The sequence below is a fragment of the Scomber scombrus genome, chromosome 9 (assembly GCF_963691925.1).
Source record: "Scomber scombrus chromosome 9, fScoSco1.1, whole genome shotgun sequence".
Lineage (NCBI taxonomy): Eukaryota > Metazoa > Chordata > Actinopteri > Scombriformes > Scombridae > Scomber > Scomber scombrus.
Genome location: NC_084978.1, coordinates 3112466 through 3128161, shown reverse-complemented (window position 1 = coordinate 3128161; position 15696 = coordinate 3112466). Strand labels below are relative to the sequence as shown.

At 37.3% G+C, this 15696-nt stretch overlaps 1 protein-coding gene across 1 annotated transcript; it reads right to left on the bottom strand.

Moving 5' to 3' along the window:
* Positions 1-9809: 9809 nt before the first annotated feature.
* thoc3 (THO complex 3) lies at positions 9810-14322 on the bottom strand. Its single transcript, XM_062425741.1, has 6 exons — positions 14143-14322; positions 12788-12944; positions 11897-12101; positions 10897-11058; positions 10686-10786; positions 9810-10153 (listed from the first exon to the last, which is right to left on the bottom strand). Exons 1-6 carry the CDS (start codon positions 14320-14322, stop codon positions 9990-9992), a joined length of 969 nt encoding a protein of 322 aa, XP_062281725.1. The 3' UTR covers positions 9810-9989.
* Positions 14323-15696: the final 1374 nt, after the last annotated feature.

Genomic DNA, 15696 nt, shown 5'->3' with positions numbered 1-15696 from the left:
TAATACTGATTTTCCTTCATGTAGCCTACAATATGTAAAGCATATTTGATGTACGATATATTACAATGTACGACTTAGCTTTTATTAGAGTTTTCCATAAGTCGTAGACATTTGCAGGACCAAGGGGAGAAACGCTGTACGAGTCTTTAAACTGCACAGATTACAGCTAGAAAGATGAGAAATTACCTAAGAAGTGTTTCAGAGTTTTATGAATATGCATGCATGAATACGTGTGATATCTCAGCTCTGTGGCAAGCAGGATATCTCAGATTAAACTTCATATGTTTGATGGAAAATGTGATGGATATTCTGTATTTATACGGATAATATATCATAATATTTTGAAGTAATATACTGTAGGTCATTTAAAAAATATTTTTCAATAATTAATTATAATAAGATTTGGAGAACGATGTACCACTAACTGAGATTTATTATAGGGGATATATGCATTGAATTGTTATCTGCCCTTTAGATGTTTATCACTCCAGACTGCTCTCATCAGCCACATGAGTGTAGTAACTATTTTAAATATCTGACTACACTGAAATATTATATAATGAAATAAAGTTGAGGTTCAGAGTCAGTGTGCAGTTGTTATTCTTTTCATCAGTGCTGTTGTCCAGTAATTTTGCACCTGCATGTGATTTACATGTAAATATGCTCATATGAAAATGTTATCTTGACCAATAATCCAGACTGACAAAATTATGTTCATTAAAGGACACATTTCACATTTCAAATCAAACAACAAAAATTGAACAGCTACAGCAACACACTTGAATCTTTCACCCTGCTTGGAGATTTGAAGCTGTATCTTTTGTATTTACTTTTTTATTAATTGTACAATCGATGTTGGTTGTCTGGCCTTTGGTTGTCTGTTTATGAATGATTGTTCTTCTTAGATCTTTCATGAAAAAAGACCTTTTTATGAAATGACCTCATTCAATAATCAATATATTCGCTATATCGTTTTTTCGTCACTTATCAGGAACAACAGAGAGAATGACAGAGAGTGAGAGAGAAAGAGAGTGACAGTGAGAGTGAGAGACACAGAGAGAGACACAGAGAGAGACACAGAGAGACACACAGAGAGAGAGAGACAGAGAGAGACACATAGAAAGAGAGAGAGAGAGAGAGAGAGAGAGACATAGAGAGAGAGAGAGAGAGAGAGAGAGAGAGAGAGAGAGAGAGAGAGAGAGAGAGAGAGAGAGAGAGAGAGAGAGAGAGAGAGAGAGAGAGAGAGAGAGAGAGAGAGTGAGTGACTGCACATCAAAGATTCTCATCTCACCAAAACTCCAAAAATCAATCAGGGAGCCTCCGGTCAATTCAGCACAGCAATTATCCAGAACAGCGGAAGTGCCCTTTAACAGATCCAGAGACTAATTCGTTTTGACTGAAGCAAATGGACGGGTGGGTCTGATTATCTCTCTACACGCAGCTACCCCTCCCCAACACACACAAACACACACACATACGCACACACAGAGGAATGAATACACAATAACACATCATTGATACACACACACACACACACTCATGCAAATGTGCAAACAGACACACACCTTGTCTGCAAGAATTACTATCTGAAGGATTGATCGGCGTGCCTGAGCACATCTGAGCGCTTTGTGAGGATCACCTTGGGAAAAAACTGCAGTTCAATGAATGAGAATATTGATCATCACGCTGAAACTCGATTTAGGTTGTAAGCTTATTTCTGACACTGTTTCACCTTCCATACATTTACAATATTGAGCACATTAGGTACCAATTACTATTAAAAGGCTGTCAGAATGCAGAAGGTGTCCTTGTGGTTTCAAAGTTACATTATGTTGCATAAATTAGGTCTTGTTTTGTTCAGCACCATCTGCTTTATATACAGTTAATGCATTTTCTCCATAAACTGCACATATAAAAAACATGTTTGACACTTTTTTAATTAAATGTTTATCATTATTAATGATCCTCGAACCTTTCATGTATCACCACCAGCAGGTAAACTGCATTATGGGTTATCTTGAAAACAAATCAGCTTTACTTTCACACTAAACCCAGCATGTGTGCATGTTAAATATAAGCAAAAACCCTTTTATTGATCCTTATGGATAAATTATTCATCATTTAGCTCATGGCCGAAGTACAGTTGAGACGGCTGAACGCTGAGTCATGTCTGAAAATGAAAATACCTTTTAAGCAACAGCACATCCTTCTACTAATCAAATTTTACATTTCAGTTATTTTGTTTTCTGTTGTGTAATAAACTTTTGGCCTTTTGTCTTTCTGTCCACAATTGTTGATCAATAATTTCTGCTGGAATTAAGCCATTGAGTCTTTATATTAAATGCATTTTCACCAGTGTGATCGAACATGAAACTTGTGTAACTAGTCATAAAAGGTCTGTTTTTTGCTTGATATACAAAACAGAGCCATTGATGACTCAATAAATAAAGTAAAACCATGACCTACCTTCATCTACCTGATTTTAAACTCAATAATTTAAATCAAAACTTGAGCAACAGTGAACAGCATGGTGAAACTACTCCAAACCTTCACAAAATCAGACGTGTACCTTTTAAAAACATCACCCTAATCTAAGAGTGGTAGCAACTAATTAGCAATCTCAATTGACCAAATACACTGTTTGATCTTGTGACTCCAGAACAACTAATACCAGCGTTTTCTAATCTGGCGTCATCCGTCTGTACTTTCCAAGACTGTTACACATCACTGATAAACAATGATGACTGAGCCCCATGCTTTAGCCGCTATACTGGCAGCTAATGGGAACAATAGTTTAGACGTGTATTCTTAAAAAACAATAGGCTATTCAGTGTTTTCCAGTAGATTAACACATACTTTATGTCCTTACCAATGTCCATGTTATTCACTGTCCATCACTTTTCATGAAGCTTTTCACATAAAACTAAACAAATATGACCCAACATATACACAAGCACCTCCTTCAGCATTAATCACAGCAACACCTGTGATTAATGGCATGAACTTAAATAACCTGGCTGTGCCCCGCCTGGCCTTTACCACGTACCCCCTAGTGTTTGGGAGGAACATTACATTTAACCCAAATCTTATACATGGCTCTTACATTATGTTTTACGATGTATCAACACTGTGGTTAAGGTCTGGTTCAGTTTAAGTACAAAAACAACCCAGCTTGGGTTAAAGTTACAACTTTCTTACAATTAGGCCTTCACTTTCATCGTCATGGCTACAATAATAACCACAGGATTAAGGTTAGAGGTTGATCATAGTCACGTTTTTTAGCCAACTTTACTCCAATTTATTACCACAGGTTTTATACATATTTTTGGAAATTATGTTCAATAGGCCTCATTTAAATTAACTTGTCCCTAACTTTTGAGATTAAAAAAAATAGAAATTATGAATTTTTTAAACTAAATTTAAGAAGGAAATGTGTTGATGGACTATCACAGACTGGTATATGTCAAAGTTTAGTCATGATACTGTTTTGAAACTATTTAAAACATTTTAATGACAGCACATCTACCCCCTAGTGTTTGGGAGGGCACATAGGGCAAACCCCTTCAATTATACTATCATGGTTTATGGACCAAATATGGTGTCACCCATGTTGTTTATTGGACTCCCCTTGCCTCCCTGCCTGTCTGGAATAATGATCGTCCTGAAGTCACATGACCCTAAACCCGAATCATCTTGGTAGATTCCACATTGGCTGATACATGTCTAGTTGCAAATAAATGGTTATTTTTTGTGTTTTCTTTTACATTTTATGAATTGTTGACTGCTTTTTAAACAATGTAAATACTGTCTGTAATGTGTTTCATGATGGCCCCTGATGAAGACCACAAGCTGAAACACGTTGGTCTGACAATAACGTTGTTCTGTATACTACAAGTGACTTTTTTAGACAGTTTGGGTTAAGCCATCCACCCAACCTGCCATCACTGAATGAAGAAATCAGCCCACATATACTGTATAGAAGTCATCTGAACTGCATCACTGCTCTGGGTCAGAATTACTACTGCCGTTACATGGCAGCTCATTTTTGGGGCGACTGACATTACAAACCTATTCCCTATTTCCCTTTGTCTCTCTCTCTCTCTCAACCCCACCTGATCAAAGCAGAAGGCCGCCCACTTAGTGTCCGGTTCCGCCTGAGGTTTATTCCTGTTAAAGAGAGTTTTTCCTTGCCGCTGTCACCAAGTGCTGCTCATGTGGGAATGTTGGGTCTGAGTACAATCTAGACCTGCTCTATATGTAAAGTACCTTAAGATTACTTTTGTTGTGATTTGGTGCTATATATATATAAAGATTGATTGATTGTGTTATTTTTATTGGGAGGACAGTCTCCTGAATTTTGAGGTTACACAAGTTTGAACTATTATCAGAAAATTTTGAACAGTACATGGAGAAACTTTCCTGAACTGAATACGATGCTGCATTCAGGTGTTTCCTGAATCACTGTTGCACTATTACAGGGAGAAAGTACAACAACATTTATCGACAGTGAAATGAGGTTATTACCGGTTTGTCCTGCTGGCTCTCTACCATCTTCCTACTTCAGCAAGGAGTGGAAGAACATTAATATTCGGACTGTGTATGCACCAGAAAAAACATTTAATGCCGTTCTCTATCCACCGAGCTTCAGAGGCACATCAAAATGTCAAAACAGTAGTGATTTAGAGGCCTGCAGTAAATGGAACGGTGAGGTTGCTCCATGTAGATCAGACCATTAAAAGTCAAATCAGATAGACCCTTCTGCTCACACAATGAGACGGGCAGATGAAGGAGGCCCTGCAGGCAGCTATATTTGATTTATTGTCCCACGATGCTCGCTTGCAATCACAACCATGGATATTGACCGACCTCTTCACAATGTCTCGACTACAATAAATAACAGCTGGGATCAGCGGGGAGACTGATGGGATGACACGCTCAAGGGCCATCCAACTGCACCAGGCCATGTCGCTAAATTCAATAGCAGGTGCTTGACTCGACCAATTTGCATGTCGGCTTTGAAGTGATCCCTAAGCAAACACATGCACACAGATACAGGATTTCATACAAAGAACACTTTTAGCTTGTTGTCTCCAGTTGTTCAAAAGATTTAAGAATGTATTCCTCAAATTTAATCCAGGTACACAATGTAAACGGACAGTATGATGACTAAAATTGCATTGAAACTGTCAGATTGCCTCTTGGAAACTCTTTGTTTGTGTAAATACTGACCTGACCTATTAGCACCCACAATTTACAGCTCAGTAAGTTGGTCAAAATGTCCCAAAAATCCATCATGATGTCAGTACGAAGCAAATACTCGTATTTTCGATATGGCACTAAACATTTTGTCCCCAGAAAACCTCAAAACAAAACAACAAATGATGTCATGTATCAGTGGTTTGCTGAGGTTTATGCACAGAGGCTACCTGATTACATTACATCAACATATCACTTTTATATTTCTATTCATATTATCTATTCTATTCTATTGGTTTCCAGGTACACAAATGTAAAAGGCCAGGTTAATATTATTTTTATTAAAGGTTAAGGAGATATCACGGTCAAAAGAAAAAGTTGAATGCTAAAGGAAACAGATGTGAACAGCTGTGTCTGTGGCACACAACCTTGCATCACTTCCAGGTTATAACTACCATTAGAACAAACGTATGGTGTTGTTTCATTGGGAAAGACTTCTGTATAAATCTTCTTCTTTCCCAAAAATAGATTCAGCTGTGAAAATTCACTTTAAAACTTATAAACATATAGTTTTTCCACAGTGCACCTCTAAATTCACCAGATAAATCAGGTACAGTGTTTTCAAGCTGTTTGCCTAAAAATAAATCAATGAATTGAAATTCAAATAGCGTCTATTCATTCTGAAGAGAGGTTACTTTCATGCATGAATACAGGTGACTCAGCAGTGATGTCACTTCACAGGATTTCACAGGTTTTGAGCGCTTTGTTTTCTTGGACAGCGTGGTTCTCATGTGGTTTTTAAATTAAAGTGGGGCCAGGAGGGAGCTTTGTGACATCCCTGCTACGATGACAGGAAGCTGCGAAGCGAAAACATCCTGCAACCTGCTGGCTCCAGGCTCAGGGGGAAATGGAGCGACCAGCTGTCACTGACCCGGGCCTAGGGACTCGACTCTGGTCTCACGCTGCGTTATGACCGTGTGGGGCGGACGAAGATGAAGTGATCACAGGAGAAAATTACCTGCACAGATGGACAGACACTAGTACCGAGTTAGAGTTTGAATGGGGTTGGATTTGACTCTGCAGAGGGCCAATAATAGTATAGGGGAGAACGGGATTGGTAGTCACACTTTTTACTTTCCTTTCAATTCCTCATAAACCGTATAATGAATAGATTCCCTTTTAATTTGTAATGGAAGCCTAAAATGTCAGGTAGGAATAGAGAGGTCTTACTCTCCTTCAGCTGATTCTGTTAAAAAGATGTGGACCATCAAATATGTCTTGTGCACTTGTGACAACCGTCCCCATTGTGGGGTTGGTTGTTATTTTAATGGGGAAAAGTATGAAAAAGTAGACAATCTTAAATATGTATTTAAAATGTTTAGTTCAATTGAATTACAACAACCTAACACACCTCCTGCACCAACCATAAACAGGAAAAATCATTCCTATAAGTGCATTTTTTTCCCTTATATGACAATATTATGCATTTTCATCTCTCTGACTGCTCTGAACTTCACATCTGGAGAAGTCTGGATCTTCCTGGTTCCTGGTCAAATTGCTATCTTAAAAGAAAAAAAGATTAGATATATCACACCATATATGTGTATATGCCAACATGTGACAACCAACCCTGAAGAGAATTTGAAAAACATCCCCAAATTGGGATGTTGTGCTACCAGCAAAAGCAGAGCTGGGGACTCGGACTCGCGACTCTGACTCGAGTTGCACTTAAGTCTCACTAAACTGTGACTTCAGACTCGACTTGGACTCGACCTCAAAAGACTTCAGACTTGACTTCGACTCGAGGCTTGAGACTCGCGAACAACTTTTATTTCATGTTATTATTATTATTCTCATTATTTATCTGTCATTCATCTTTTTGTATGATCTCTGGCTCTGAGCTAGATGTACACACCAACGTCATGCCACGCGCATGCGCCATGTGTGAAGCGCGCATCTTCAGTATCAGACATTGACAATGGCGAGTGCGATAAGTTCAGCAGGAGTGCCTCAGATCATTACGTTTGGATACAATGCCTTCACACTCCCGTTTTTCCCTGGTTCTCCCATATTTCGAAACCATCTCCCGCCGCCCTCCCGTCATTTCTCCTGTAATTGACAAGCCCCAAATTTGTTTGTTAATAATAATAAGAAGCGCGCAATAGCAAAGGTTTTATTTTGAAAGCTCAGACAGGAAACCACCGCAACTCCGTTATTTAGTGCCACTAACTTAGTGGCTCCGCTACTAATTATTAAAAAACACAACGTTGCGTTAACTATGGTCATTTTATATATATATATATATATATTTTATAATATCCCCACACATTCCCTGCTGTGTGTTGTGTTAAGCAGCAGATAAAAGGCAGCTTGGAGAAAAAAATAATGAACATGTGTTTGTACCACAGTATTAAACTGCAGTGTTTCTGTGATGTTCATGTTTTGTTCATTTTGTTGTATTTTACAACATTGTTAAAATAATTATTTTATGGTTGAAGAAAATACAGTTATGGAATTGAAATAATTCTTAGTGTATGTTTCTTCACATCACATTGCAGTAGATTCTCTATAGTGAACCTACAATTGATACATTTTCATACTGTCCTATATCAAGGTCTAGGTCAAGGTAATAGCCGAAGGTAGATTTGGTAACAGTTTCAGGAGAGGGCATCTCAACATACAAACAGATACATACATACAAACTTCAGTGACAGCAGACAGTTAAAACACCACAAAAACAGACATTGGCAGGTGCTCGCAAGGCTAACTGATCAGGATGAAGGATTGTACAGCTCTAAGGTCAGAATTTGAATTTGATTTGGTGTTGGCGAGAGACTTGAGACTTGACTCGGACTCTTGACCAGAGACTTGAGACTTGACTTGGACTTGACCCTCAAAGACTTGAGACTTGACTTGGACTCTAGCTCAAAGACTTGAGACTTGACTTGGACTTGTAAAAAATGACTTGTGAACAGCTCTGAGCAAAAGTAACATCCACATGTTTTGGCGTAGCCAAGAAACAAACCTACCTAACTATCGCTATCTCTCTTTTCATACTTTTTAATGCTACTGATTGTTTTAATATTAACCCATCGTGTGAAAGCCTAGAAAAGAAACAATGAAAAGTTTGATATTTACATTTCCACATAAAAAACGTTCAACTTCTAAATTCTGAAACTTTTTAGTAGCAATACTTATTAACAGCGCCCTCTAGGGACCGAGATCTGATGAACGTGACAACCAACCCCGTTCTCCCCTACTGATACTGAATAACTTATTTTACTTGTAAGATAAAAGGAAGGACAGGTGAATATATCTAAAAGGTAATAAAGGACAGTTATTATGAAAGGTAGAGGAGGAAATGTAAGCAGCCTGGAAAATGTAAATACTTCAGGAACAATTTCAGACATTTTCAACAGCGAGGAGCCCAAATGAAAACTGAAACAGGTTTTTCTTGCTCTAATTATTCCTCCTGTTCATACTGACCATTAAACCCTCTTTTTGTTTCTGTGCCTGCAATACACAGAGATTCAGTGCTAAAAGGACTGCTTCTTTGGAAGATATCCACTTGATGTGACTATAACTCAGACTGCTGAAGTCTCATTATTAGCTTCAGATACATTTTAAATACATTTATACACAAAATGAAGACTGTGGTTTGGTCTTTCACCACTTCCATTGAAAGAACATTTTGGGGAGGGACCTTTAGTATGAACAGAAAAAAATTAAAGCAACCAAAACTTTAGTCAGTGTACATATGAGCACCTGAATATTCAAACCATTCATGGTGAGTTGCTATTTATTTATTTTATTAACACTTTTCCATCTTACTGGCAGATTCTATGAGTCGGCGACTGGGACGTGATGTGGAAGATAAAAGCTGATGAATTTATACATTTCACACAATGCAGAAGATGACGTTTGATGAACACTTCAATACATCAGTGGTGATCAACAGTCGAACATCTATCTACTTGCTGTTTGGCTTCTTAGGGAGTGTCTTGTGTGTCTATGGTGGGTTGTAGAGTTTTGTGTGTATTCATGTTGAGTTAATATTCGTTTGTTTAATCGCCCTTTTTTTATTATCCATTAAAGACACCGCAGGCCGGATTCGTTCAAAGTCTAGAGTAATAAAATGATGGTTTTCCTGCTGAGTCTCTGATGCAACATAAAAAAAACAGTGAGCTTCATTTGACAGCTAAGCTTAAAAAGCAACTGTCTTAAATATAGTATTAATATGTATACATCAATCATATATTTATAAACTAGTATTAAACCTGTCTGTTCTGTCACAATTCAACCAATTAATATACCTGTTAGTTAATCTGCATAAACAAGATAAATATTAAAATATGTGGGATTCTTCTGCCCTAAGGCTCACAAATGTGTTTATATTCTTCAGTATATAAGAACAGAATTTAGTCTAGTGTGCTTTGGGGAATTAAAACAATCAACCTGCTTTATCAAACCTTAAACAACTGAGAAAAACACATTTAAAATAACTTCCTTACTTTGATTAAACAATAATATTCATCAGTAATGGCTCATGTCACACAAGATATTAAAAAACACGTTTTAATATCAAAAGAATGCATATTTTACATACAAAACAATATATTACAGCACTGGAATCATGTTTTTATCAGTGTATAAAAACGGAGTTTAGAAAGCTGTTTTATAGGACAAGTAACACCAGATAGGGCAGCAGCACCATCTGCTGGCAGTAAAAGTTACTGCTGTTTTCCTTGTGATGCGTCCTCTGTACAGTCAGACTCAAACTCAGCTGATCCATCTCAGGAGTCGTTGGGAAGGCCGAACAGTTTCACGGTGCCCGCCTCTCGGTTGTTGTCGTATTTGCCCTCCTTGTCGTCGCAGGCGTAGGCCAGCAGCGGCCTCTTGGGATGCCAGGCGACGGTGAAGGTTGGAGAATCGCACTGAACCTCCCACAGCTTCTCTCCTACAAATACACACACACAAGAAAAGAGGAAAAGTAAAGTTATGTCAAATTCTTAAATTTACTATGAATTACAATTTTGGGGCAGTTAAAGTAAGTTATTGATGATTCCAATCAAGCATAATTCCTTTTCAACTCATTTACAAACTCCAAGATGTTTAAACATTATGAGGAAGACTTCTTAGATTCAAAGAGCTTCTGTCTCATGTTTTTTTTTCTCAATAATATTCAACAAAAAATTAAACAAAAGAGGGATTTTCCATTTATAATTGCATTGAGCAGGACTGAATATTTAACTGAAATGACACCATAGCTGTTGACTGAGCGACATCTGCTGATATTGACACACACACTTAAAATGAGAGATTTCTATTTCAAAAAAGTACAGCATGAGAATATTCACTTTTTTTGTTTTTAACCACCACAGAATTACGTTTTTCTTCTTTTAATCAGTGAGCTGGCTTTTTTGAACAGTGTGTGGTTTGTTACAGTTTCCTGCCGATTTCTCTCTGACCTGCCAGGAATTCGTACTGACCTGTTTCCACCTCTGCAATGTCTATAAAGTGATCCTCGGAGGCCGACGCCAACATCTTCCCATCATGGCTGAAGCTCAGTGTTCTCACTGGCCAGTCCAACCTGCACGAGCAACGGAAATAAGAAGAGATGTAAGATTCAATACAAAGAATAAATCAGCTAAATAACCTTACAGGGACAAGCCACAATGATGTACACAAACACAGACTGACCTGGAGAAACAGCGCACACACACCAGCTCTTCCACATCCCACAGGCTGACCAGAGCGTCGGCGCTTCCCGTGGCAAAGTATTTTCCCATGGGGTCGAACTTGATGCAGATGCAGTTGGATGGGTGAGCGTTGATGGACTGGATGGGTTTCAGCTCCGGATAACTAAAAACAAGCAGGCAGCTCATTTCAGCTCAGAGACACACACACAGCGGGAGAGGTGGATGAGACGCAACAGATGGAGCTCCAAACATGTTGTCAGCGTTTTAAATGTTTTCTCTGACTCCTGACTCGACAGTTTCAGTCACTATAATATGAAAAGCAACATGCAACAGTGTGAATGTGATGTTATATATGTTTCTGTTACTTACATAGAGATCTATTGTGAGATGTATTTAAAACGACTAAAAGGGATGTAAAAAGGGTAGAAGTTATAAGTAAATGCTTCAGTCTACACCTTTTCGGTCAGAAACTGCCTTATTTTTTCTTTTTGGTTTGTCACTGTTTCAAAAGTAGATGAAGAAAACAAGTACAAATGATTATTCACTTTATTTATACATGTGTATTTAAGTTTAATGACTGAAATAAACTCAACTAAAATGTCTTCAAGGAGAGACCGTCTAAAAGTATTGCATTTAAATGATATCTTGTTCTTAATGATGGTTGGTTTTCCACTGCATCGTTGACTGAAGGAGTTTGAAACAACTACGAAGACTTTTGATTTGCGATGCGCTCTTACACCACATCGTACACACCAGTTTTGACCGACTATAAACTCACTGTTAAATTACATAACTGTCAGTTTATTCTGCTGAAATTCAACAGTTTGAAATGGGGGAAAAAAACACTAACAGCAAACATCACACCCTCAGTGGACTGGTTCTGAACTGAGCAGCATCTTGTTGTTGATGTATGAAAACTGACATTTTGAGTCATCACACAACTCTTCATGAATAAATACAAGCTGGGATTTTTTTTTTATTTGGCTGTGTGTGGTTCCTACCTGAGAATATTGATGCAGCCGTTGCCGTTTGTGAGGAAGAACATGTCGTTGTCGTTGTTCCAGGAGATCTCGTTCACCTCAAACTTGAACTGCTCCTCTGCTTTGGAGCGATGAGTCTTGGCATCGATGAAAGTCACCACGTCGTCTTTGTTTCCGACGGCGATGGTCTGACCGTCGGGGCTCCAGCAGATGTTGATGTTCTCACCTAAAAAGAAGAAAACCATATAATCAAGACTTTAAAATTGTTTATCTGTAATTTAGTATTCTTAAAACATCAATAAAATACATTTCAATTACACTCAACTAACATGTCACCTCATCAATCATCACCCACTAGCCTGAAAAGTCCACCAGAAAGGGTTTTCCACGTCTTTATAATACATTAAATGATCTGTTAAAAGGTTATGGAGTAAATTAATGCGTTTCGTGTCTTTTTTTTCATGTGGATGGAGGGAAACGGAGCAGCAGGGAGTCTGCAGGGGGTCTCGTTGGTCCTGTCAGTCGTAGGAGGTGTAATTCATGACGAGTTGCTGTGAAAACGAGCGTCTGGACTCCTGCTGTTGAGCTTTTGGCTGCCAGTTTGTAGCTAAGATAACTTCCACAAACGTTCTCACATACATTATGGATTTTATGGTAATGAGAACTGTTATATTCACTCTGATCGACGTATCTAAACATAGAGAACGCGATACAGATTTATGTCAATTATAATCATAATGTTTAAATAGATTCGTTACCATTGAATGACGGGGGGTTCCTGTAGGGCTGTAATTACCATTTCCAAGTAATACAATAAGACTACAAGGGGAAATTATGTGTTAGTTCTTGTATATAGATATAAACTGCTGTATAAAATCACACTGATTAATTCCAGTCACACTCATGTCTCACCTTTCGTATTGACAGTGGCGATGCATTTGGTGGTGCGGACGTCCCAGATGCGAATGGTCTTGTCACCGGAGGCTGTGACGAACAGATCGGGGTTGGTCGGATGCCAGCAGAGCTGATCCACGCTGTCGCCGTGACCTCTGTAGTTGTTTTCCTTCACCTGAGGATGAGAGAAAATATTATTTAACAGATCGGACAAATTCCTACGTCCACCCAGAGCCCTAACTGTCATTCAGAATCAGAAATAGCAGAAATGTATACACATTCTACAATATTTCCCACTTTTTGAAAATGCCAACAAACCAGGCGTAAAACTGCTGTAAGCCACATCACTTGCAGTTACATCTATATAATAATCAATCTTAATAATAATGCGATCCATTCAACTAAATAAAAATGATCTGTACTCTAATGGTTTCACATGTTAACCATTATAAAATATGTAAAATAATGACAATAGGGAGTTAATTTAGTATGAACTGGGGTGTTTCTGATTAATTTATCCTACAAAGTGTAAAACACTGTTTTCTAGATATTTGATTAGTTGATTACATCATATAGTTGTCAACCATTAATTTATTAAGCAACTATTTTGATAACCTATCAATCATTTTTAGTTAGTAAATAATAAAAAAAAAGCTAAGTATAGTCATAAATGTGAATATTTGCTGTTTTTTTTAGTCCTATGACAGTAAAGTACATATTTGTGTTGTAGACAAAACAATATTATCTATCTAGTATTTTTTAGGAAACAGTGATCAACATGTTACAATATTGTCAAAAGAACAAAAAGGTTTAATCTTTAACGATGTGTTGTATTTTAAAAGCTTGTTATATAATCCATTGTGTCAAATATTCATCTGAAAAGTAACTAAAGCTGTTAAATAAAAATATAAAGTACAATATCTCCCTCTGAAATGTAGTGGAGTCGAAGTATAAAGAAAACAAGTCAAGTACCTTAACTTATATTCAATTAAAGCATTTGACATTAGTTAATGTTATAAAGGCCTATTTGGACTTAAAACATAATATCTTAATTACAAACTAGTATAACTTTAACTTATAATAGCTATTACATTTACTAACAATATTACAAAGGCATACACGAAAAGGGTTTTTACCTATAAACTAAGAGTTAAAATGTTAAACCTTGAATTGAAGGCAGATTTCGTGGTTAAGGCTCATTTTTGCAATAGCTATGGGTCTGTATGTTAGTAGTATGGTACATATTACGTAATATTCAACAAAATAAAATAGTTTGTTTTATTAATATATGTCTAAAACCTGCTCATTCAGTCATTCTCTGAACCGAGGCTGAGGCCATCTGTGCATGCAGACCTGTAGACTAAGACACTCACCAATCGGTCCTTCTCCAGGATGAAAACACTGGCTGTTTTATCGAAAGATCCGGAAGCGAGTCTCCTGCCATCGCAGCTCCACGCCACCGAGTGAACTTTAGCTGTGTGAGCCGGGAATTCACGACTTTTGTTGTTATTTCTGAAGCTCTCCTGCATCTCTTGGTAGTACTGCGACGCCATCTTAAACACACTGTCCTAATGTTTAATAAAAAAGGGTTGTTAGTAGCTTTACTGCCATCTTCTGCTCCGGAGTGGTAATGTCAGGTAAATTCAATGGGACCAGTGTGTGGAATAGTGACATCTAGTGGCGAGAGTGCAGATTGCAACAAACCGAACAGCCCCCATACTTACTACTGTAAATTATAATGCATTTTTTTTTTGTACATTTTTCATGGCTTAACCCTTTATCGCCAAGTGTATCATAGTTGATACATTAGTTTTAGAGACCTTTAAATCATCAATATTTCATTCCTGAAAACCTGATGTATATACAATCAGATACATGTAGTACAAAGATAAACCAATGCAATGTTGAATTACTAAATATTTTGTAGCTTATTTTAGGGTCAATTCCTGTTGAAAATGTGTGTATCAAATTAGATACAGCAGGTATATAAGTCATTTATCTGTAAATCTGTCCATTTTCATGTTATTTCATTTCATGCATTATATATTATTATCATGCATAACAAAGTTTAAAAGGTGTTGTTATGAGCTTTATGTAGGACCTAAAAAAGTTGTATTCAATATGTTTTCATGTGTTTAAAAAAATCCTGCTATGAAAAATAAATTGCAACAAATTCTCAGTGTATCAAATATGATACAAAACAAATCTCATATGCAAAGTGTTATTTAATTAATCTTTTTTAATTACTTGTCAGAAGGTCCAATAAACTCTAGTTTCAAATAATTTAAATTTTCTGGCAATTTTTTGATGATTCATGCATTATAGGGTTAAACATTACTGAAATGTTCTTTGAGATGTGATGACCCTCTATAAAGGGTATAGCAGCTCAACAATCAAGCTTTTAGTAGCCTATGTGCCATAATTCAACATTCATGGTCATTTTCAGTGAGCAGTCTTTGCAGTTTAATTTACTGGTGACACTGAAGTCAGTAAAAATAGATGAGTATTCATTAACAGTGGAAATGTAGAGTATGATACTAGATTTTGTTTAATTGTAAATATATAGTACCAGTCAAGCTCATTCGGGAAAGTGTGTCCATCCTTCCTTACATTGGGAATAACTGTTATCAGCTGAGTCATCATTTCCTCTTTCAAGTTTGGACTTTTGAGTTAAAACAAGTTGTCATGTTCGAACCAAGAGCTTGAGCCTGGTGTAGTCTGTGTTTATGTGCTTTATGACAAAGATTACTTCTTGTGATCAGAAAGCAGATTTAAAAAATGACATGAATCAGGTGGTAGTATTTCCACACTCTTAAACACTTTGCCCTAATGTGTAATAAAAAGGGTTGTTAGGAGCTTTACTGCCATCTTCTGCTCCGGAGTGGTAAGGTTAGGTAAATACAACTTTTAAAGGACCAATGTGTGCG